At 36.1% G+C, this 24,169-nt stretch overlaps 1 protein-coding gene across 10 annotated transcripts in view; it reads left to right on the forward strand.

Moving 5' to 3' along the window:
• Positions 1–24,169, forward strand: part of MME (membrane metalloendopeptidase) — a 99,426-nt gene that overhangs the window by 55,817 nt on the left and 19,440 nt on the right. For all 10 annotated transcript variants that reach the window (XM_001148665.6, XM_054681200.1, XM_001148532.7 and 7 more), the window contains 7 exons: positions 1,532–1,668; positions 1,778–1,871; positions 2,984–3,112; positions 3,900–3,998; positions 6,680–6,760; positions 8,087–8,190; positions 19,953–20,011. In XM_001148665.6, the coding sequence (XP_001148665.1) occupies positions 1,532–1,668; positions 1,778–1,871; positions 2,984–3,112; positions 3,900–3,998; positions 6,680–6,760; positions 8,087–8,190; positions 19,953–20,011 (703 nt within the window). The remainder of the gene's footprint in view (positions 1–1,531; positions 1,669–1,777; positions 1,872–2,983; positions 3,113–3,899; positions 3,999–6,679; positions 6,761–8,086; positions 8,191–19,952; positions 20,012–24,169) is intronic.

The raw sequence follows: 24,169 nt of genomic DNA on the forward strand, positions 1-24,169 counted from the left end.
CCACCTCCCAGGCTCAAGCGATTCTCCTGCCTCAGCCTCCCAAGTAGCTGGGACTACAGGCATGCACCACCACACCTGGCTAATTCTTGTATTTTTAGTAGAGATGAGGTTTGGCCAATCTGGTCTCGAACCCCTGAGCTCGAGTGATCTGCCGGCCACAGCCTCCCAAAGTGTTAGCCACAGGTGTGAGCCACCACTCTCAGCTGGTAAAATTCCTTTTAAGGCAGCTATACAATAATACTAGAAACTCCCATAGGAAGGGGTTTGAAAAATACTAAAACTGAAAATCTTTCTGAGAGGCCATTATGTAGTCATCAGACTTGGACAGTCACACAATAAAAGCACTAGATTTCCTTTTAACTCCAAAAAAGGATAATTTATTCATAGAACTTCCCGTGTTCTCATCAAGGCCATCTACAGAGGTGTTCAGAACAATAATTCAGAAATAGGACACAAATAAAAAGAAAAGCTCTCTCATAGATTCCATTTATAAACAGCAGTTGACTTCTTTTTCCTTACCTAGTATCCAATAATCTCTTTTTGTGGCTATGCATTTATTCTCGTGTAATAGTTGATGCACACAGCCAAGAGATGAAGCAATATCCATGGGAAAACCTACAAACTACCACATTCAGCGATGACATTCTCTTTGGCATTAATTCTAGTTAACAAGGACTTTTCCAAAGGCATAAATTATTGAGTTAGACATCTTACATAGAAATTTTTAATATAATAAGTGTTTAATAAATATGTTTTGAAAGAACGACCTAAACCACCAAAGGAAATGAAGAAAATTGTATAGCATAGCACCCTATACTCAGTAAGTGATGTGTGCTTGTGTCTGTGTGTGTAAAATACAACCTAAGATATTGATAGTCTTAAACATTATCAATTCCCATTTAGAAAGACAAGATTTCATCTTTTGGCAACTCCGTACTTAGCTTCTGAAGTATAAACATGGCATGCCTGTAGACCCAATATCGATAATTGAAAAGATGCTGTTTTCTTTGACTTCATAACATCACTGTACCACTGCTATAACAGTATATTTTCATCTATAATAGGATTTCCACTGAGATGTGTTACTGTGTTTGAATGAATTGTTTATTAATACCCACTTTTAAAAGCTAAACACTTTACACACATTTCCATTTTTGCATAAACCAAAAAAGCTTTATTTTTAAATTTAAATTTAAATTATATTTTTATTTTCTGTATTGGTTAGACAAAGAAGATGACATTAAGCCTAATTTCTAGGTATATGTTCCTTAAGCTTAAAGGCTTTGTTTTTGCTCTTAAATGGTTGGCTTAATTATGCTAGGTAAATAATCATGTTGCAGAACTAGTTTTTATTTAAAAACTGATTGAAACAATTGAGGAAGAATCCCAAGTGAATATCAAACTGATCAATGTGATAATTATGTGATGCAACTGACACCCTTTAATGTCCAACCCTCTAACTATAACTGAATCTTGGAACCAAGAAGAGAAATCCACAATTTCTGAATGTTTCATGCCTGCTTTTTTCCAGCCATTCAGCTGGTTGAATTTCACAAATGAAATCATGTCAACTGTGAATATTAGTATTACAAATGAGGAAGATGTGGTTGTTTATGCTCCAGAATATTTAACCAAACTTAAGCCCATTCTTACCAAATATTCTGCCAGGTAGGTATGTCACAGTCCCCATGTCCTCAAAGTTTGCATTTCATATCACTCTTCAGAAGCTTTGCAGCCTCATCTTTTCTGTTGCTGGGTGGTGGTTTTTTTTATACAGAGATCTTCAAAATTTAATGTCCTGGAGATTCATAATGGATCTTGTAAGCAGCCTCAGCCGAACCTACAAGGAGTCCAGAAATGCTTTCCGCAAGGTGAAGAAAAAATCTCTCTTTTCTTAAGACTTAAAGCATAAAGTGATACATGGTTATGAAGGCTTACCATGTACACTGCTAGGACATGGTGAACTTTGCAAAGGGACAAAATGCCAAAGTTCGTTATCTTGCACATATTTAGGACATGTTGCTGAGGAAGATAAATCTTCATGGGCTTTACCATCTTATGATAGTCTATGTGGCACCATGATTGCATTGTCCTGTAAGGAGTTACATTTGGTTATTTAACCAGTTCATGAAAGAATACTGTCTGGATTTTTTGTTGTTGTTATTGTGTTAAAAGTAATTTCGAGGTTATCTATTTTAATTAATTTGATTTTCAGGTGCTCATTGCACACTGGACATATACACAGATGGACAATATTGATGTGGGCAGTCTATTGAAAGTACCCCTACCTGGAGTTAAATAAGACCTTTTCTTAGCCTATACCTATGTTATTTAAACAATCACCATTTTGGTACTATGGTGAGGGGAGTAGACAGTAGGGATTGAGGAAGGAGAGACTCCAGCAAACATGTTAGTTGGAGTCTTGGAAAGAAAATAACGTGGACTGATTAAAATTTCTAGTTTTTATCCTTAAAAAGAAAATGTAGACATCTTTTTAAAATTAAAGAATGCAAAAATGTATTGTGCTAAATCTCCCTTACTTAGGTTATCCTGTTATTCTTAAATTTATACACATACAGGTTCTGTAAGTACTCAGAGTTCAGCTGAAACCTTGAAAAGCAGTAATGTGTTTTCTCATATACCATATTTCCCCCATTACATTTATTGAATATGACTTCACATTTATGTTTGTGCAGTGGTTACAGTGTTGTATTTTTTTCTAACGCTTTCTACAATGATATTAAGTTGTAATAGCAAAAAGTTCTACTGGGGCATCTACTGAAAATATGCCTAGTTTTCAGATCATATATAAGTAAACAATCCATTTGGATTACATTTCATCATAGGCTGGGAACATGTGCCTTGTGAGGAGAAGTGATGAATATTTCAAGAACTTAGATGAGACATTTGTGAAATGTGTGCTCTTAACATGCTCCAGACCTTTCCTTCTGGTCAAATGCCATTTCCTTTTTCTTTTCCGTAGGCCCTTTATGGTACAACCTCAGAAACAGCAACTTGGAGACGTTGTGCAAACTATGTCAATGGGAATATGGAAAATGCTGTGGGGAGGCTTTATGTGGAAGCAGCATTTGCTGGAGAGAGTAAACACGTGGTAATGTTTTCAGAATAATACACTGTCAGTTATACAGGACACTATCAGTTTGTTCACATTGATGAGCAATTACAGTTCTCCATCATTTGGCTAAAATTTTATTAATTTAGGCAGAGAACCTCTGAATCATAATATGCCATTGTTTCCCAATAAATCTTCCCTTGCCTTCCCTAAGAGTCTAGTTATGTTTCTGCTCCTAATACTGTCTAGTCCGAAACCAACTCACCATTTTCCAGAAGCAGTGTATTTGGAGTACCCAGTAACATGTTCTATTGATATAGTCATTTATAAACTCTTCTATTATCAAAATTGCCCCCAAATTAGTATTTTCTTAAAAACATAGAAAGTAAAACAGGATTTATTTGGAGTATAAGAAATGTGCTTTATTTTTCATTGTTAGGAAAATGAAGACAGTGGAACTTAATGGTATGGTGAAAGAATTTATTGAAATGCTACTTTATGCTTAGCTAAACCACTAATGGTAATGACAGCCCTAATATTTTACATTAGTTCTTCCAGTATGATAGTGAAACCATTACATTCTGAAAATGATTTTTACCTTAATGCATATATTAAGACCAATTTAATCAAGAGTGTCGATAATATCAATATTGCTTTTAAAATATAATGGTCCCATATATCTGTTAGCTTAGGTCACAGTTTGTCTATAAATTTACGTTTATTAACATATTAAGTCATACAAAGATAGCATGTAGCTCTATTTTTAAAAATCTGTGTTACAAAGAATGAATTAATGACCTATATTTGTCTTCTGTTCTGATTTGAGGTCGAGGATTTGATTGCACAGATCCGAGAAGTTTTTATTCAGACTTTAGATGACCTCACTTGGATGGATGCCGAGACAAAAAAGAGAGCTGAAGAAAAGGTAAAGAGCAGACAGCTAACTAGCAAAGAAAAATCTGTATAGGAAAAATTAACTTTAAAAGCATTTAGAAAAAAATATAATCAAAGATTGCATAAAAACTTGTAAGCTCCTTCAATATGTAGTGTTTCCAGAAAGAGTTTTTGTGGATAAAGATATATTTCTACAATTTTAATCTTTTATCTCTGCAACCAATACTCTAGCAAGGTGAAAATATTAAGTTTCTGTTCAAGCAAATGTAAGGTGGTGCACTATTGGTGCATTATAAGATCTATAATTAAAGAGATGTTGAAGAAGTTTTTTATAACTATTCATGCCCACCCATAATGTGCAGCTTTTATTGAGACTTTTACTGAGTTGCATAAGAATAGGTCTAAGATTTCTCAGGAAATCTTAGGTTTAAATTTACTGTGATCATTTGTCTTTATAATTATATAATAACTAGGGGGAACATGTCCTGTGAAAACTGTTAACATGCTTTATGAGCAACATTCACATGCATCCTGACTAATCTCTGTAGTTAGGTTGGCAGAAAAAGCAGACGATTTGGACTGATAGAGGAGACAATAATAAATGTATTTTAATGAGATAATCAACCTTGGTCTAGTTTTCTTTTAGAATTAAATCACATGGAAGGACTATCTTTTTTCAGCTCTCAAAGAGCCCTGAGTGGGTTAGGCCTAGAACCTCTGCCCCCAGTATTGCTGTCTTTCCATCACTCTGGCCAGCTCTTCAGACATTCAGGTTGGATTTGCTCCTTTCATGTCACAGCTGTGCATGACATGGCTCTGCTTGGTAAAGCCAGTTGGATTGTTCTGGATCGGCATTTCCAAAGTGGTGTCACAAAATACTGGACATGCAAGTTATTCCACAAGAGGCTCATGGTCAAAAGAGTTTGGTGAACACTTCTTGTAGGAAGGCTTCCCTCATCTCACCCTAGGCTGGGTTACATGCTCCTAGGGTGTGATTTTATTATCATAAGTGGGAGTTAATATTTATTTCACTGCTTATCATTGCTGTTTACAATAAGCTCTTTATGGTTGGGGGCAGGGGGGCAGAAAATACTGCCTAGCATTATATCCTCAGCCCTTTATAACCTACCTGGCCCTTGGTAGACCCTTGAAATATATTGAGTGAGTAAATTGATAAATTAATTTCCCATCCTGGACATTTATAATAACTTATGATTCTAACCTTATAATCTAACCCATTTTTAATTGTAAGAAGTCCTGCAATAAAGAAACTTGCTTAATGTTTTTGCGACAGTATTTACCCAAAGTAATTGACAATAATTTTTTTGTGTGTTTACTACCTTATACTTTCTGTAGAATTTGTATCCTTTAGAACACTCTTTAAGGAAATGTCTTACAGTAAATAAAGTATCATTAAGTGGGGGCTGGATTGTCATGACTGATGGCAAACCTACAAGAAAATGGGTTTGGCCTCAGTGACTTCAGTGATACATATGAGGCCTGATCCACTGACTGGGGAAATCCTGGGCTCATGTGACAGATTTGTAATAAAACTGCATCCATTTGATGGGAAACCATGTAACTCAGAGATACAGGCTAAACCCCCCATGAAAAATTTAAATTAATTAAATTATTTAAGAGTGATATGAAGTGGTAAAATCAAAAGTCAAGTATCATTGAGAAAATCAAGAGAGAAATAAAATAAAAATAGAAATAGCAAGTAGTAAACAAGTGATAATGAAATAATAAAATAAGTAAAATAAACCATTTTAAAATAATTAAAAATGAACTTTAGAAATAGTGATAAATAGGCCAGGTGCAGTGGCTCACTGGTGTAATCCCAACACTTTGGGAGGCCGAGGCAGGCAGATTGCTTGAGCCCAGGAGTTTGAGACTAGCCTAGGCAACATGGTGAAATGCTGTCTCTACAAAAAATACAAAAAATATCTGGGCGTGGTGGTGCATGCCTGTAGTCCTAGCTATTTGGGAGGCTGAAATGGGAAGATCACTTGAGCCCAGGAGGTGGAGGTTGCAGTGAGCCCTGATTGTGCCACTGCACTTCAGCCTGGGCAACAGAGCAAGACCTTGTCTCAAAAGAAAAAAAAAAAAAAGATAGTAGTAAATACATGATAAATATGAGCTGGAATAACAAGGAAAACCCCGTTTTCCACTTAACTAATTAATGTCATTTATTGAACTTGAGAAGATAGGTACACTGACTTTGGAGAATAAAGGAGAACATAAAAACTCCAGGAACCAATATTTAGGACTAGTATTAGCAGTAAACCTATAAGCCCATATCTGTTTTCTCAGTCAAATCAGTGAGGCAGAAAGGTAATTATAACCTGCTGGAATGGAAGCTGTAAATATTACTTCTTCTAAAAAATTGGAAAAAAAAGCTTTGAGAGAAAAAGTTCATAAAAGTACAAAATACGTGGAACAATGAGTTTTGTCAGTTTTTATGTTGGTTTTCTTGAGAACGCTGCAGCCTATAAGGATAAGGCATTAGAAACTCAATTTCAGACCCGATTTTCATTTATTCTTGAACCTCCCAGGAAAGAGCCATTGCAAAGATCTCTGTTTAAGTATGTCAGACACTCATTTTATGAACAGTATGGATCAAGTTATTCAATTGCTAGTCATGGGCAGATTATAAATTTGTATCTGAAAGTTATATAATCATCTTCACATTCAATATTATAATTTTCATAGGCCTTAGCAATTAAAGAAAGGATCGGCTATCCTGATGACATTGTTTCAAATGATAACAAACTGAATAATGAGTACCTCGAGGTAAGTCTCTATCAAATAGACTCTGGACTACTGATACTTAGGGCTGGTAGTAGTGTCATTTTTAGCTATGGGGTGCCTGAAATTATATGAAGTAGCCTGAAACCACAGGTTGTATTCTATAAAGCCTTCAACGCTGGTGCCAGAATGATATTTGTTTTAGCCTTTTTGTTTTCATTAGCCAGGACTATATTTGGTTATTGTTCATTTGGTTTCCATATATTCCATTTTAAGAACCGTAAGTAAAATCTGGTGTCCTTTAAAGAGTATCAAGGAAGGGATAGACATCAAGGTGGTGAACAACAGGCAGGCTTCTTATCACGTTTTACACAGGCTTCGAGTTTCCCTCCACCTTCTAAGTTTTCCTCTACTGGAAAAACCAGTTCATGCCTACTGTATTTTAAAAACAAAACAAAACAAACCCTGATATTTGAGAACTGAAAACTATTTTGTTCTGCCCTGGTAATGTAACAGTTAAAAGAGCAGAGAGTTGCTTAAAGTCACTGCAGTGCTGATTTCAGACTCAACTGAAAGTCTTGCTGCTAACTTTGCAGTCACCACAACTACATGATACCCTGATGACAGCGAGGTGATCCTTGCCCAGGTCCTGGGATGACAGTGATTCCTCATTCATTGATTACTAGTCTAGCATGGGGATTTGCAAACCATACTGCCTTCTTCTCTCTTTCCATTTGCAGAAGAAACTTGACTTTTTCTTTTAAATGAGCTGGTTATAGCTTGCAAGCCCCAGGGGGCCTTATAGCAGGAGCATAGTGGCTACGAACACAGACTCAAAACCAAGTTCCTTGATTCCAGATCCCAGTTCCACCACTCATTTAAACTTGGTCAAGTGACTAAACTATATCTCAGTTTCCTTGACTTTAAAATGGGGATAGGAGCCCTTAGTTCATCGGTATTAAATGAACATAATATTAGATTCTATTAGTATAATAGAATTAAATGAGTATAATGTAAAATTTAAAGTACTTAGAATAGTACTTGGCACATGGTAAGTACTAAAGAAGAATGTGCTATTATCCACATGTGTTATGTGAAGATTAATGTCATTAATGTGAGGTTTGTTTGATACTTGGTTTCATTTGATTATTATAAAATAATACACTGAATTTGTGATTTGGCTGGAATACTGACCTGTGATATACTAATAGAATTAGGTTAACTGGAACTACATCCTTTTTTGGTAAGTTTTTTAATGCTCTCTTTTAACTTCATTGACTGATATAATTTAAGAAAATCCCTATGTTTTTTAGCAAAAATTTTGAAGATACCGGTTTTAATATTTCTTCCCAAATCTTCTTTATAATACAGTTGAACTACAAAGAAGATGAATACTTCGAGAACATAATTCAAAATTTGAAATTCAGCCAAAGTAAACAACTGAAGAAGCTCCGAGAAAAGGTGGACAAAGATGAGTGCGTATATTCTCATTTCTAATGTGATCATTTAGAAGCAGGTCTTTCCCTCCTTTCTTTGTTGGATTAAGTGAAAGAGCCTCAGTTAGAAAAATATTAAAAAGTACAAAGTCCTCTTTTTATTGAGAACTTCTAAAAGCATCTAATTATGGTATACTAAAGATATGGATCAAGACTTTAACCAGATTAAAATACCTTTCTCATTAAGGTATCCTCAAATTTACATGTCTTTAGTTTCTCCTTATGTTATTGCCTATCAGCTCAATTTATTTGTGAACAAGATTCTCAAAAACCTTAGCTTAAGTAAGCCAATTCATAGCTCCTTTAAGCCTTCTCTTAGGCCTTACTCTGTGTCCAGAATTTTCTTCTGCTGACAGCCCCACCTTTTTTCTATCAGTCAATCCCACAACTCCATCCCCTTCATAGATAGTTAATGTAAGACTTTTCTAACCCTGTGGTAGTCAAATAGGAAATGCTAGGAACCATTCTTATTCACAGTCTTCTTATGCTCTTAATCTCTGCTTATTAGTGACATTAGTATTTCCTAGTAACTATTAGTTTAGAGTTTATTTTTTCTATTAAATAGATATAACTAACATATTTATCAGCATATGTGTTTATGCACCGAAATTCCTAGGACCACTTATGTTGACTTTTTCTCCCTAGGCTCTTAGCCCCTAGACAACAGGGGCTATTCCTTTTGACCATAAAGTCTCAGCATCTAGCATACTGAAGAATCTCAGTTAAAACAAAATTAATGAGTGAGTGAGCAAGTGAAAAATAAATATACTAACTTGATTTGTGTGGTAACTAACACAGTAACATGCCAAAGAGGTGCTTGTTTCATTCATGCATTCATTTATCCTTTCATGCATTTATTAACATTTTGGAACACGAAGTCCAGGTGTCATTGGGTACTGGGAGAATCAAAGGTGAACTTTGATTACATTACAAGAGCAGAAGGTAGACAAGACATGATGTAATAAACTGCACCACGAAGAGGGAAATGTCGTGCCAAGCAAAGTACAAAGTGCTGTGGGCTTATTTGATGATAAGACTGTTCTGTTCTCAGTAAACCAAGTACAGGTTGGACAAAACTGCTAATGGAAATGCCAGTGCATTTTAATCCTTACTCAACATGTTGAACTCTTGCAACACTGACGTGTCCTGAAAGAGAGAGCAACTCTTTTGCTTACTTCTAAGTTCATATTGGAACAAATATTGTGTTGTCTGATGCTAAAAATGGGATTGCAAATATTATAGAATGTTTAGTGTCCCATCTGGGAAAGAAAGAGAGTGAATACACATGCTTGGCATTATAATCAAGTTACCGTATCCTGTCTCTTGAAACACACAAAAAGTTATGCAAAATAATTATCTGGGTGAATTTATGATCTGAGAAATTTCTTATAAGTCTGTATATTTGTATTTCTTTAAAAATAGACATACTAAGATTTAATAATTGTTAGCACTATAAAATATCTGTAGACAAATACTGTCAAATATTATTTCTGAAATGGCCAAATTAACCAGTACCCATAGGACATCAGGAAATTTCTTCATAATTCTAGAAATAGTTGTTGAATTATTGCTTGATGTTTTCTTTTGAGGTTAACGTAGTGCCAGTTTCATAATCATTTTGTCATATAATTTACACTGTTCATTCCCTTTCATCATATGGGCTGATTTTCTCTGCATTCTTCTCTTTTTAAGATAGATAATCAAAAGCCAAAAGTGTATACAATATTTTAATGAATGAATGGTCAATAGCACACATGCTTCAGTAGTACTTTTTGGTCCTCCCCTTGAGCTTCTGATGATCACAAATGCAATATGAATTCTAAGGTCTTCTCTGCTATATGGAGCCAGCTTTCCTTTCTTTCCTATAGTCTGCCTGTATACCAGATACAAAGGTTCAAAACTCTAGCTGCACATGATAATCACCTGGGGAACATTTTAAAAAACACTGATTCCCCAGCTCAAGCACCCTAGAATGTGATGTAAATTGTTCTGTAGCTGGAACCCAGATACTAGTATTCTTTTTAAGTACCACCCACCAAGTGAGAACCCCTGAGTTAGTGTTATTTCCCTTTTGTATGGTATCATTCCTGTTCATATTCAATTTTATGGAATTTTTCACAAGATGATGCCTTTAATTTGGCAATTTAGGTTTAAAATTTATTTTTATCTTCCAAAATAATCAAACCCTCTGAGAGTAATTGCATCAAATCATTAAGACTGAGCCCTATAGGATACAACATGATCGAAGCTCCTCTCATTTTATTAAGGTTTCTTGCAGGGAAAGTTACTGACTTATTTTGAACCTGCTTAATAGTAATAAAGTTGGCTGGACATGGTGGCTCAGGCCTGTAATCGCGCCACTGCAGTCCAGCCTGGGCGACAGAGCAAGAATCCGTCTAAAAAAAAAATGTAATAAAGTCATTACGCTTTTCTCTTTTCTCTTTTTGTGGAGCACCAAGTTCAAGTCCTTGCTGTGTATGTTTAGACAGATAATTTCTGTTGCTTCTACTTGTACACATAGCCCATAGTTACATCTTAGAGAATTACATTTTCAGATGCTCAAGATCCTCACTCCCAAAGTCTTGAAAGAGAAATATGTGTGCATACCCAAAACTGAAGGGACAGAGTTGAGACTTTTGTAGGGTTGTATTGTAGGGCACTTCAGAGAAATGATGATGCATTAAATTTTCAAGACAGCAACTAATGTAAATGAATTCAATTAGCCAAATAGTAAACTTCTAGACACTTTTTTCCCCCCAATTCACATGCCCTCACTGGGCAAACTCATTTTACTTCTCGACATCTTCTATCATCATCATGTCAGCTGAATATTTGTATTTGACTCAGCTCCATTTACTAAGATTCAAATCCAAATGTCTACATGCTTATGAAACATCTCCATGTAGATGTCTTATTGACCCTAAAAACACAGCATTTGTCATTTAGGCAAAAAATAATATCTGCCCATTTTCTAGAAACCTCCATTTTACTGCTACCAAGACAGAAACCAAGGACTCATTTTAATCATCCTAGACTTAACCCTTTCTGTTATTCCTGACATCTACAGTGATAGTTAATTCAAATCTCCATTTTAAAAAAAAAGTCTGCATCCACCAGCCGCTATTTAAATATTACGTAGGAATGGGAAGAGGGGATCTCTAGCTCACCATTCCCATGGTCACTTCTGTAATTCAGACATTTCTCACTGTTCATTGACTCATCTCAATTATTATCCTACTTTTTTTACCAACCATCTTCTATATCTTCAGTTTATCCTCCACACTACTACCTTAGAGATTTTTTTGAAGACACAAATTGGCATTTTATTTCCTGATGAAAACACTTCAGTGTATCCCTGTTGCCTGTCTCATGATGTGTGACTGTTTTGAAGAGAACCAAGGCTCTTCATACCCCACACTAGCACTCCAGAGTTCCTTCACATTCACCCTACACCTCACCATTGTCCAAAGCTCCAACCATATGAATTACTTCCAAATCCTTTCTCTGTCTTTCTTACATCCTTGTCTCTTACCCTGGACCACCCTTTATGCCCTGGTTCATCTAACAGAAACCTACACATGATTTGATTAAACTTTAAGTGTCACCTCCTTCCTCACAGACCCCATTGCATATTTCTCTTCACCTTGGGCTGTACTACACTTTGCACATTTTGGTCAAAGTACCAGTACATTTTACTACATTTAGTTGGACTAGCCCCTATTGAAAGCAAAAACCAGATATTTGTGTCACCAGAGCTTAAACACTAATGAACAGAATGTAGCTCTTTATGAATGTTTATGGGATGAATAAATGATAAAATTACCAATTTGTAATAATGATAATAAAACTAACTCAGCTGCTAAAATAAAAATGGTCACATCTGGCTGGGCCCAGTGGCTCACGCCTATAATCCTAGCACTTTGGGAGGTCAAGGTGGGCGGATCACTTGAGGTCAGGAGTTTGAGACCAGCCTGGGCAACATGGTGAAACCTCGTCTCTACTGAAAATACAAAAATTAGCCAGGCATGGTGCCATGCACCTGTAATGCCAGCTACTCAGGAGGCTGAGGCAAGAAAATCACTTGAACCCAGGAGGTGGAGGTTGCAGTGAGCCAATATTTTACCATTGCACTCCAGCCTGAGCGACAGAGAGACACTCCGTCTCAAAGAAAAAAAAAAAATGGTCACATCCAAACATTTCACTATCATGGCTGGGGAAGATACACAACATCATCTTTAACAAATTCAAGAAATTGAGGAAGTCAGGAAGTCTGCATGTGAGACACCCAAGTTAATAATTTAGCTAAAAGGGCCTCCCTCTGCTCTTATGAGTGGCTGGCACCTGCAAAGGACAGGGATTTACTTTTTTTTTTTTTTTTTAAGACGGAGTCTCACTCTGTCACCCAGGTTGGAGTGCAGTGACACCATCTCAGCTCCCACCTCCCAGGTTCAAGCGATTCTCCTGCCCCAGCCTCCCGAGTAGCTGGAATTACAGGCGTGCACCACCATGCCCAGCTAATTTTTGTAGTTTTAGTAGAGACGGGGCTTCACCATGTTGGCCAGGCTGGTCTCGAACTCCTGACCTCAGGTGATCCACCCACCTCGGCCTCCTAAAGCGATTTAAATTTTAAAAGCTCTTGATTCATGTGGTTTCTGATGCCTAGTATGTGTTTCCAAAATCATCTCAAACATTATGTCTTTTAAGGATTTTGCGCCAGTTTGTAAAGAATTTTAAACATGTCATTATAACATAGAAATAGTGCTGAATCGGGAATATAATACCCTTTGGTTACTTAATAATATTTCTAAAATATTTACTTCTAGTAACATGAATTTTCATTTAGAGTTCATAGAGCAAACATGAATCTCTAAAGAAAAAGATGTACAAGAACAAAACAAAATGAGTCTCTTGTTTTTAGACTTGATGTTATTTTGTTAGTTTCTCAGGACAGAACTTCCTGTGATATAATTGTGATGGGTGTTGCTAGTGTTTGTGAATCATAACTGTTGAGCGCTGGAGTTAACTTTTTATAAAGTACAAAGAGGAATCTCGTTGGTGCATCTCTCTTGCTGTTCTGCATCAAAATGAAAGCATACTAACATTGACAGGAGCCAAGTCAATAAACATTTATTGAGCAGCTAGCTTGTGCAGAGCACTGTGCTAAACAAAATAGATCACAAAGAGGAGAACAAGATGTTGCCCTTTACTCGGGAGGCTATGATCTTAAGGGGCAGATGATTAAAAATTAAATCTGATGAAAGGCGGGGTTTGGTTGGTGCTATTACCAGGAAACAAAGTGCTAGAACAGCACTTTTTTCAAACCACAAAGCTTTACTTATTAGTAAAACACAATTTTTCAAACCACAATTAAACCTTTACTTATTAGTAAAACATTCTCTGGAATCAATATGTCAGCATTTAAATTAATATTGAGGTGAGCAGAGGATTCACGAAAAACAAAACAAAAATGATTGGCTCATTTCTGTCTGCCCCTTGGTTGCTTCAAGCATGGTGTTTTTTTTCCTAATCTGGTGCAATTGGATGGTGGCACACCTCTGAAATAAGTGGAACCCCTAAAGCTGGCAGCTCAACATCTGTGACTCCGTGGTGCATATAGAAAGTTCCTGAAAGGCCAGCACCACCAAAAATGGCAGAGCAGTTGGCACCCTGGGAAGTGACACTGTAGTTTTGCCACTGCAATGAGTGCCTAATACTCTTTTAGTGTTCCAGTTCTGCCATTCACAACCTGTGGCCTTTTAAAAGCCCTGTGGTTTCCTTATTTATAAAATGAGTAGGCTGTGCTAGACTGTAGAATGTGTCTGAGGTTCTTTCTGGCACTAAAATTCTGTGGACCTTACTGTGAAGTTTTCATAAGAGCCAGGAAGTTTTCCTCCTTGGCTTCTCCGCATCAAATGACCCAAGAGAAAAAAACACATTCTTGAGTGGCAGAGAAGTACCTCGCTTCTTTCTAAAATATCCCTTCTGATTTTTCCACTTCACTAATGTTTCTATAACCAACCTTCTTTCTAACTAAGTTCTGTGTAGTTCAACTTGAGTATCAAAGGAAAAATAATTATGCAGAAATTATATGGGTAAATATGATGGCCCAGCAGTGGAAAGTTGATAGTCTCTCAAGGGTGGGCAGGCGGAGCACCGGACACTTGAGACAAATGACTCTCCATAAATGTAGACGGAGATGATTTGTAAAAAGGACTATTTGACTCAGCAAGTATTAGCCAGAAAGAAGAGATACACTAAACTTGAACAAATCAGTTTAATTTCCCAAGGCAGTATCTGCTGTGGCATCCTCATGTTTTGCACATGTTGTAACAGATGAAAATTTTAGATTTTTACGTTTTATGCTTCCATTAAGCCAACAGAGTCTTTGCAGATTTTCATTGTGTTTTGGGGTTGTTAGCAAAATATGTTCTATTGGCAAAAAGATTTCTGCTTTTTAGTCAGCATTTGGTGAGGGATTCTGTTTTGTTTTGTTTTGTTTTGTTTCGTTTTGTTTTGTTTTCCAGAGGGGGAAGGGGAATTAGAAAGGGAAGCCGAATAATTTAAAGGCTGAAATTTTAGGTAGTTCTTTTTTAAAAACAAAACGAAACAAAAATATCATCTTCAAACAACACAATTAAAAGTTCCTAAACTTCCATTTAAACTGAAAGAACTTTGCAAAAGAATTCTGATACATTTATTTCAGTGTCATCTCTTGAAAGGACAACATTCAACGGTGCACAGTTTCTGACAGCCACCACTCTCTATGACGTGCATAGCAATGGTGCCCTCTGCCCTCCTAGAGTCACAGGATGAAATGGGTCAGCACTCTGGGAACTTGGAGGACCCAATGCTATACCAAGGCCCAAATAGCCGAGTGCCTACTATGCTCCCACCACTGGTCTTAGCCTTAGGATTCAATTAAGAACAAAACATGGAATATTCTTGCCTTCATGGAATTACCTTCTAATGAGCTAGGTAGACAATAGTCTTATGTCAAGTTATGTAAGTACTGAGGGTTATACAGTATGGAACAGGTTTCAGTTCTTTCCTGGAAGTTCTCAGAATTACTTTAAATCAGGAGAAAAGTCACCAAAGAAAATTCTGACAGAAATGATCCACCCACCCAAGTGTCTCCAAAATTAGGAATCTCTCCGAAATAAAGCATACCAAGTGTGTATGCACATATATGTGCATGTACACATATATGAGGTTAGCAAAGACTAAAAAGATTGTGCCTTGTTGCCAAACAGAACTACACACAAACAACTGGTAACATCTAGGAAAGCAGTAGTAATTTTCCATTACCTTTTGTTGAAAGAGAAGTGGCTTCTCCCAGTTTAGTGTCAAAATGAGAGTCCTAGCCTCAGACAGATTCAGGTAAGTCACCCAGAGTACTTCAGTTATGTTAACAACCATATGCAACAATAGAAGTTCTTTGGTCCTACTGTGCTTTTGCCTTTGGGTAAAAAGTTACACTTATGGATCATTGGGAAGAGCCTGTGCTGTGGAGTCAGGGGGTGAGGGGAGTAGACCTGAGTCAGAATTCCTGCTTTGCCTCCTAACCTCTGAACCTAGAATTTTTCCTTTATAATCTGGTGATAATGACTTCACTTTTGTCCTGCATGGTTGTGTTCTACGTTGTATAATGCACCTAGAACATAACTTAGGTGCTCATTAAATAGTAACCAGTGTGACATAGTAGTAAGAAATGGTCATCTTCATTTTTAAAGAGGATGGCAAGAAAATGGCATTAATCCCTGTAATGAAATTTTGTGTATGGTGCAGATCAACAGCTTAGGAGTAGGAGATTTGATTGGAAGGTGAGCAGGTTCCTATTCTTCTTAGTTTAAATATAATTTTCCCAGTTATATAACGTAGTTTGTAGGTGTATTAGGAAAGAGTTTAATAACCATATTGTGCCTCAGTTTCTATACCTGCAAATATATGGATGGTTTGAAAGATGAATAAAAGTATACAGAAAACTTCAAAGTCTTGATGAGAGAATATTGATAATTGTAAAGGATTAGAGTGATTATTGTGATTACAAGGTAAGAATTCTTTCCACCCAGGCGACTGGAGGAAGACACAGAAAATCTATCGTATTGCACTGCTGATTTCAAAGGAGTTGCTTTGAGACTACTAAATGCTGAGAAATTGAACACTGGCAGTACCGGCTCACTAACAATTTTGTTGTTTTCAGTTTTTAAGTTACACAAGAGTGGGTGAAAAAAATTTATTCTAGGTGCTTTTGCAATCTAGTGGGCTTATAATACCCAAAAGGCTATAGGATCAGTCTGTTGTCTTCTGCTTTTCTTCCCAGCTATAAAAATTATTTCTGCACACTTTCATCAGCAGTAAGCTTCTTCAGGGCAATAAGAGGTAGAAGAGAAACACCTGGTTCCTCTGTCAGGTATATTTCAGTTCTATTCCCCACCCACATTGTTAGCTCAGCTTTGAGGGCCATACTGCTTCTAGTGGCCCCTCTTTGTTTTACTGCCAAATGCCCCCAAACGAGAATAAGCTTACCTGACAAAATTACATCTCATAAATTAAAAATAAGGTTTCTTCCTTCCTGCTTCCCCACTCTTCACTTTATACCACATACATGCCCACATTTGTATGCATACAGACCACCAGAGGAAGGATGAGAAATGGAAGAACAGTGGTTCATCTCTAAAGTCTGATACTGCTCTGTGGAGGCTATTAGTGTTTGGCCTCCACACTTTAAAGGTATCTTCAGGTAACCTACACTATCTATTATTTTAGGGGCAAGAATCACTTGCCCCTAAACAATTACACTTTCTCTTTGTGAATTTTCTCTTCTCTGTGCTGCCAGTCAGCATCAAATTTGGACTGCATTCCAACCAAAAGAACTTACAGTTTTTGTTACATCACTGTTTAGTTGGCCCTGTTAATTTAGTTTTTATATTAACATTGAGAGATATTTTGTGATTGATCACAAATATTAGACATTCAGTCTATGGTTGTTATCATCACCTTATTTAAGATGTAATGATCTAATCACAGTACTTCCAGAGGTTCTGATTATTACCAGGGACAAAATGTCCTGTGCTTTTGGTAATTCCCAGACTGGTTTGAGGGCACATCAAGAAAGATCTCAAAGAAGAAAAGGCAAATACTACACACTAGTGCTGTGTAAACCCAACCACCATAATTCTAATTTTATTTGAATGTTTGGTGGTGATAAATAGCTACCTATTTTCTTTAAGGTATAATTCACAGTGGACATTTTAATATGCAAAACTCTCCCTGCTGGAAATTTGCAAACATAAATCAAAATGCAGTCTTAAAGCCCTCAATGTAATGTAACAGAAGAGCAGAAAAGCACTAAAACAAAAGGTATGACATTTATTTTTACAAAAGCAATAGACACAAGATGGATAATATATAAACTTCATTCGTGTCCTACTTTTGTGATCTATTGTTATCTGAAACGTTAATTTCATATATCCTGTTCCTCTCCTCTGTAATCACAATTTAAAAACAACTTGGATTGGCACCTTTTCTATTTCAATATTAGGATTTTTGACTAGTCCAGAGCCAAAAAATATGCAACTGTTATTTGTAATTACCTGTAAAACCCATGTAGAATTCACTGTCACTAAACCAGAAGTTCGCAATTGAGAAACTGAACCCTAAAACCACTGGGACCTAGATACCTGTTAAATTAACTTTTATAGCAATTAAAACTTTAATAACTATAAGCTGTTTACCTAAAAAATTTGCTGCCACGTTTGCTATGAAAATGTCGAGGACACATCAGAATTACCTTTCAGAAGTCATGCAAGGAATAATGTTTCCCCCTAGGAGTAGTAAGAGCACATTTTCCATTTTGACTTTCTTGCCAGACAGCTTGGAATCGTATCTGAACCTGAATTATAGTAACTGTCTGAATATATATAAACATAGTCATAATATATTTCCTAATCATGATTTTTGTTTATTTTCTTTTATAATACTTCGTAGTCACGTCAACGCAATCTATTTGTTCTACATAGTTTCTGATCTCTCAATTTTAGTCTAATATCCCTGGGTTTACACATACATGTTTTTCTTGTGAGTCAACACAAATTATGTGGGAAGCAAATAGAGTTTAATTAAAATAAATAAAATTATATTGTTGTAATCATCAACCTGCAAGAAATACTAAAATACTGATGACTCGGCTGTAATGAAATTAAGGAGGACTGATATTATCAGTCCCCCCCAATCCTGTTTAAAAATGCTTTCTCGATTTAAAACAACAGCAGTAACAAACTAAGGAAGAAACATGTTGATCAATCATTCTTCCCCATCTCCAAGCTTTTTTTCTTCCTAAAGAAAAATTCACAGAAATGTTAACTAAATTTTTTTAAGTCCCAAATCCTTTATATAAAAAGTCTTAATAAGTTGTTGTAGACAAAACCCATTCTTAGAATTTATCAGTCAGTTGTTATATATTGCCCTGTGCTAGTTATTTTTAAGAGATCAAAATAAAATTCACTTCTGACAGCCCAAAATAGTTACTGACATTGTAACTAAAGCGACATTGTAACTAAAGCCTACTTTGTACAGCTCACCTGGCAGAGCAGGGTCTAGAAACAGTTCTGATGTAACCTAATTGTGCTAATTACTGTACACCCCTTCTGTGAGTAGGATAATTGTCGTACTAACAGTTGCCATGAAAGTAGAACAACTGCAGTGAAGCCATTAGATGATGATCTCTGACTACCTTAAATGTATGCATGTATGCTGACATTTAAGAGGTTATCTGAAGTCAAGCAGTATCCATTTTTCCAATGAGCAAGTAACGATATATGTAGTAGTCTACTGAGATGAGAACTTTAGTCCTGTTGCGCAAAATTTCTGAACACATGATTATTAATATGCAGTCTTCATAACATCTGAGCAGAGAGACATGGGAACTTTGGCTCCTATCCTCATCCCTCAAATTATCATCTGGGAGCCATTTTTTTCCATTTTCTCATTCAGCCTATAGTTATTTATGCATTTTTCTCATCTCCTCAACTAAACTAGAGTCTCCTGAAGTCAGGAACTGTATTTTATAAAATCTCTGGGTTCTATACAGAGCCTTAGACATGGTATAGACAGACAGACAGACCGACAAATCTACTTAAGAATGACCTGGGTTTCATTTTAAAGTCATACAAAAATATATCTTTGCTCAATTAGCTGGAATGTTGTAGTTTTTGAAAACACTTTTAAATGGCAATAATCAGAGACATATTACTCTAAGACAACTACTTGAGATATCTTAGTTCCCAAAAAGGTTCTTTGTAAACCAGGAATTAACTATTTTTAATATACTTGGATCTGAAGTTTTAATGACCCACACTTCAGTATTCTGTCGACTGCTCCAGAATCGTTGTCATAGTTACCTAGTATCAGGAACATAAAGCTAAATAAATTTCAATACAATCTTAACCCATTGCAATTTCTGAAGTGATACATTTTAATAGGTTTTGCAACATCAGAGGCCTCCATAAAAATCCATGTAAATAAAATAAAAGATTACAGACTTGAATATATGCTGATGTTTTTCAAGAAATAGAAATGCTTTCAAATGAGCTCTCACCTAGTGAACTAATTTTAATTTGTTGATCATGTTTCAAACAGAAAGTTAAGATTCATCTAGGAATGGTAATAATGCTTTAATTGTGTGAGTGGGTTGAATCAGATAATGCAGTATCATTTGTAAAGAGTTCTTATGTTTTCTACAGGTGGATAAGTGGAGCAGCTGTAGTCAATGCATTTTACTCTTCAGGAAGAAATCAGATAGGTAAGGTGTATTCTTAAATAATTATTTAATATTTCTCTATTGTTCCCAACCTGTAGTGCATTGTATGACCAATTACAATACCTCTAAACAAGCACAGCTGAGGCTGAGTTATTGCTCTATTGAATGCATTTCTTGAAAGTAAATGCATCCGTGTGCCTTCTTTCACTATAGTGGGAAAATTCAGATTGGTACAAATCACGTTAAGTAGTTTTGTTTCTTTTACAATATTCTTATTTATATCTAAAATGGTTTATCTTATTTCTAAATATTTTTATTTTATTTCTAAGTACCTTTTTTAAAGTCCCTTGAATATATCTATATAAAGTCATATTGACTTTAAGACTCATTAAGCATTAGCTTCTTAAAGTGGTTTAAGGTTTCAAGAGCCAACTTTTCACAGATCCAGTCCTCCTGGCAATTCTGTATGCTGGCTCTGTGAGAGATGATCCTATTCTGTGTCATCTTCATTCAGGAAGGCTCCAAGGGGTTTAGAAAGTTGGAATCTCAATTATATTCGATTGAATCGTATGAAATTGTATTTACCTAGCCACAATTGATCAAAAAAGAAAAAATTTCATAAGTTCACTTATAGTATTATTACAGACATATATATACATTAACACATGAATAAGTTATCATATATGATGAATAACTGAGTGACATAATATGACAAAAATATTTTCTTCTTCTTGGGAAGGCCTGGACATCTTTGAACATACATTGGCTCACATATATCACTTATCACATACATTGGCTCATTTTTTTTCAGGGGGTTTTTAGCATTAGAAAGGTACTCAACTGATTCAGTACTGCCAGAAATATTCTAAACAAATAGTAGAGCAAGCTTCTGCAGGTGCACTCAGTTCTCCAGGTACACTCAGTCCTGCCCTTCATTTCTAAACGTGGTCTAGAATTAAGAGAGAAGATAATCTCAGCATTATTCTAAACCATTCTTCTTATAGCTCAGAGTCTGTTGTAAGCCTCATTTTTATTGAATTCTATTACCAATTAGATTAGAAATTATAAAAAATCTTACAAGATATTTATCATTGGCTAAAAAAAAAACTAACCTTAAAATAAATTGTGTATTTTTATGTTAAAGTTTGATTATACCTTTCCCCGTTGCTTTCAAGTCTAAAAAGAGTTAGGTTAAGAAGTTATCTACAGTTTCTTCTAGTATTTTTATGATTTCTGTTTTTGGAGTAAAACCTGAATCCATCTGGAATTTACGTTGGTACATGACCTGAAACTGAATTATATAAAGTAACCAGAAAAGACTGTTTTGTATAACATATAAATAATAAGTAAGATATGTTTACTTGGCTTAAAATTACTTAGCTCAAAGTCTAAGCTAATGCTTTCTGGCTAGGGAAATGATTACCCAAACCCATACCAGAACGTGCTTAATAATCAACTCCTCAGAACCTTTGCAGTCAGTCCTTTATAATATATTATTTGAAACCATTCAGATCTTGTTTTAAAATGCCTTTATCTCTAGAGAGTCTTCACTTTGAAGCCCTCTTTTTAATATTCAGTAGTTCTGTCAGTGTCTAGTTCATTTGGTACTGAGACAAACGTAATAATTAACTTTCAATGGAATCCCAAGTCAAAGCAAGGCAACTTAGACTCCGTAGTGCTGCATTAGAGCAGAATAAGGGATGCAGCTTCATTTCAGTCCAGCCCAGGGAGGACCCTGGATCCTATCGGAGCTCATGCTGGTGCATCCTCAGTAGGACCACTCTGGCATGTTCAGTCCTTCAGCCCTTCTCTAGAGTAGGCTCAGGCATTTATGCCAAGACAGGACCTTGTTTGATTCTGAATTACCCCAAGCCCCTGGAGGTGGCTCCAAATTGGCCCACTTCAGGGATTCCCCGATCAGAGAAGAGCTGAAAATATTTTCATTTTGAGTATAATGTCTTGAAACCAAAGAAGCACACAGAAAAAGGAAAAAGAAGGTAAAAGTGGCCCAATAGTGGTCTATTTCACAAAATAAACAATAATCCTCTGGTAAATCAAGAATTAGCTATAATAACAATTCTGAATATATAAAAAAGACCTTTTCCAAGATCCTTAAAATAAGGATCCAATGGAAATATAAAATAAGAACACTTGTTAACCTCTTTTCATATGCTTGTCTGGTTCTTGAACAGCAGAAGAAGGGAAATCCTTGAAATGTACACTTTTTTTCTTTCACAATTTAAATCTTCAAAGTGGGGATTGTCTTAACTAAAAGTAGTTGAAGAGTCAAATCTCCATCTTTTTTCTTGATAGGAATGTTTATGTGGGCTGGGTGTGGTGGCTCATGTCTGTAATCTCAGCACTTTGGGAGGCTAAGGTGGGTGGATCACCTGAGGTCAAGAGTTCGAGACCAGCCTGGCCAACATGGTGAAACCCCATCTCTACTAAAAATACAAAAATTAGCCCAGTGTAGTGGTGGGTGCCTGTAATCCCAGCTACTCGGAAGGCTGAGGCACGAGAATCGCTTGAACCCAGGAGGCAGAGGTTGCAATGAGCTGAGATCATGCCACTGTACTCCAGCCTGGGTGACAAAACAAAACTCTGTCTCAAAAAAAAAAAAAAAGAAAGAAAGAAAAAGAAATGTGTATGTGTATATAAATACACACATACCTACCTATATACATGTCTTCTGCAACACTGTCTTAATGGATTTGGGATAATGTCCATTATAAAATTACGGTTGGTATAGAGTAATATGTGCCACGTAAGTGAGCCCCTCCCTCCATACACACACATAGACATACAAATACTCCAAATTAGACTGCATACACTTTCTCACGGGATTGGTCATTTTATGTTGTTATGTTAAAAAAAGAACTTGTTTTGTTATATAGAGACTTACTCATATCAATAATTTCTACTTCTTAATTCAGTTTTCACCATTTTGTTAGAACTCACACATGTAGGCTACATTCCAATTTGTATGCATTCCTACTCTTCATATCAACAAAAAAGTCAATTTCCAAGAAAGAAGTCAAACTAAAAGTGCTTAATCCACTGTTCCTCTTCCTTGCATGTTTACTTCGTGGAGCTCTAGAAGGCCCCTGTGCCATGACATTAGGAAAGCTGCGCTTCAATGTTTTGTCATATGGTTCTCTGTAAGTTCTAGGTGCTGTTCAGTCATCTTATTAAACCTTAAAATCACAGTCAAGGAAATAATTTAGTGTATTCCCCTTTTTCATTAAAATTGCAGAAAGGATCTTTTAAATCAATTTTTTTAATTTCTCAAATGTATAAGTTCTTTAGTGTGCTCAGTCTGTGTCGACTATAAATACCTTGAGATAGTTAAATTTTCTAAATTGCCTTATTTATTCTTAGGAGTTTTATTTTCAGACTTGAAAATTAAGACTGTTTCCAAACATATTGTTACTCCATTTAATATAAAAAGAATGTTTAGACTATGCATGGTGGCTCATGCCTGTAATCCCAGTAGTTTGGAAAGCTGAGGTAGGCTGATTACTTGAGCTCAGGAGTTGATACCAGCCTGGGCAACACTGTAAAACCCCATCTCTACCAAAAACTACAAAAAATTAACTGGGCATGGTGATGCATGCCTGTGGTCTCAGCTACTTGAGAGGCTGAGGTGGGAGGATTTCCTGAGCCTGAAAGGTGGAGGTTGCAGTAAGCTGAGGTCACACCACTGCACTTCAGCCTGGGTGACAGAGTAAGACCCTGTCTCAAAAAAAAAAAAAAAAAGAATGTTTAATTATTTTCCACCAAAAAAATTACTTAATTGCAGCCTTAGGCTACATATGAAATATTCTAAAATTGAATTGCTAGCAGCCTTCAGAAAATAAACCACAGAAGTTGTGCTGGGGAGGCAAAAACAGGGGGAAGAGGAGACATGGTCTTTTGCTTCATGGCCCAATGACTTATTTAATTAACTAACTTGTTGACAATCATGAACATAAAAAATGCACAACTAAGCAGTTGGTTATAAACAACAGTTGTGATGCCTACTAGGTAACAGCAATAAGGCTAGTGGGGAAAATCCTCCTTACGGAGATTTAGCTGACAAAGTAAAAGGGGAGGTCATAATTAGCAAAGTTGAACTTGAAGACTAATATTTAATAAGAACCATAAAAGTCTTATCACTTGCCTGAAGAATGGCATATCAGGGTATGATTAAAGCAGCAGGAT

This window comes from Pan troglodytes, chromosome 2 (genome assembly GCF_028858775.2).
Source record: "Pan troglodytes isolate AG18354 chromosome 2, NHGRI_mPanTro3-v2.0_pri, whole genome shotgun sequence".
NCBI classification, from domain to species: Eukaryota; Metazoa; Chordata; class Mammalia; order Primates; family Hominidae; genus Pan; species Pan troglodytes.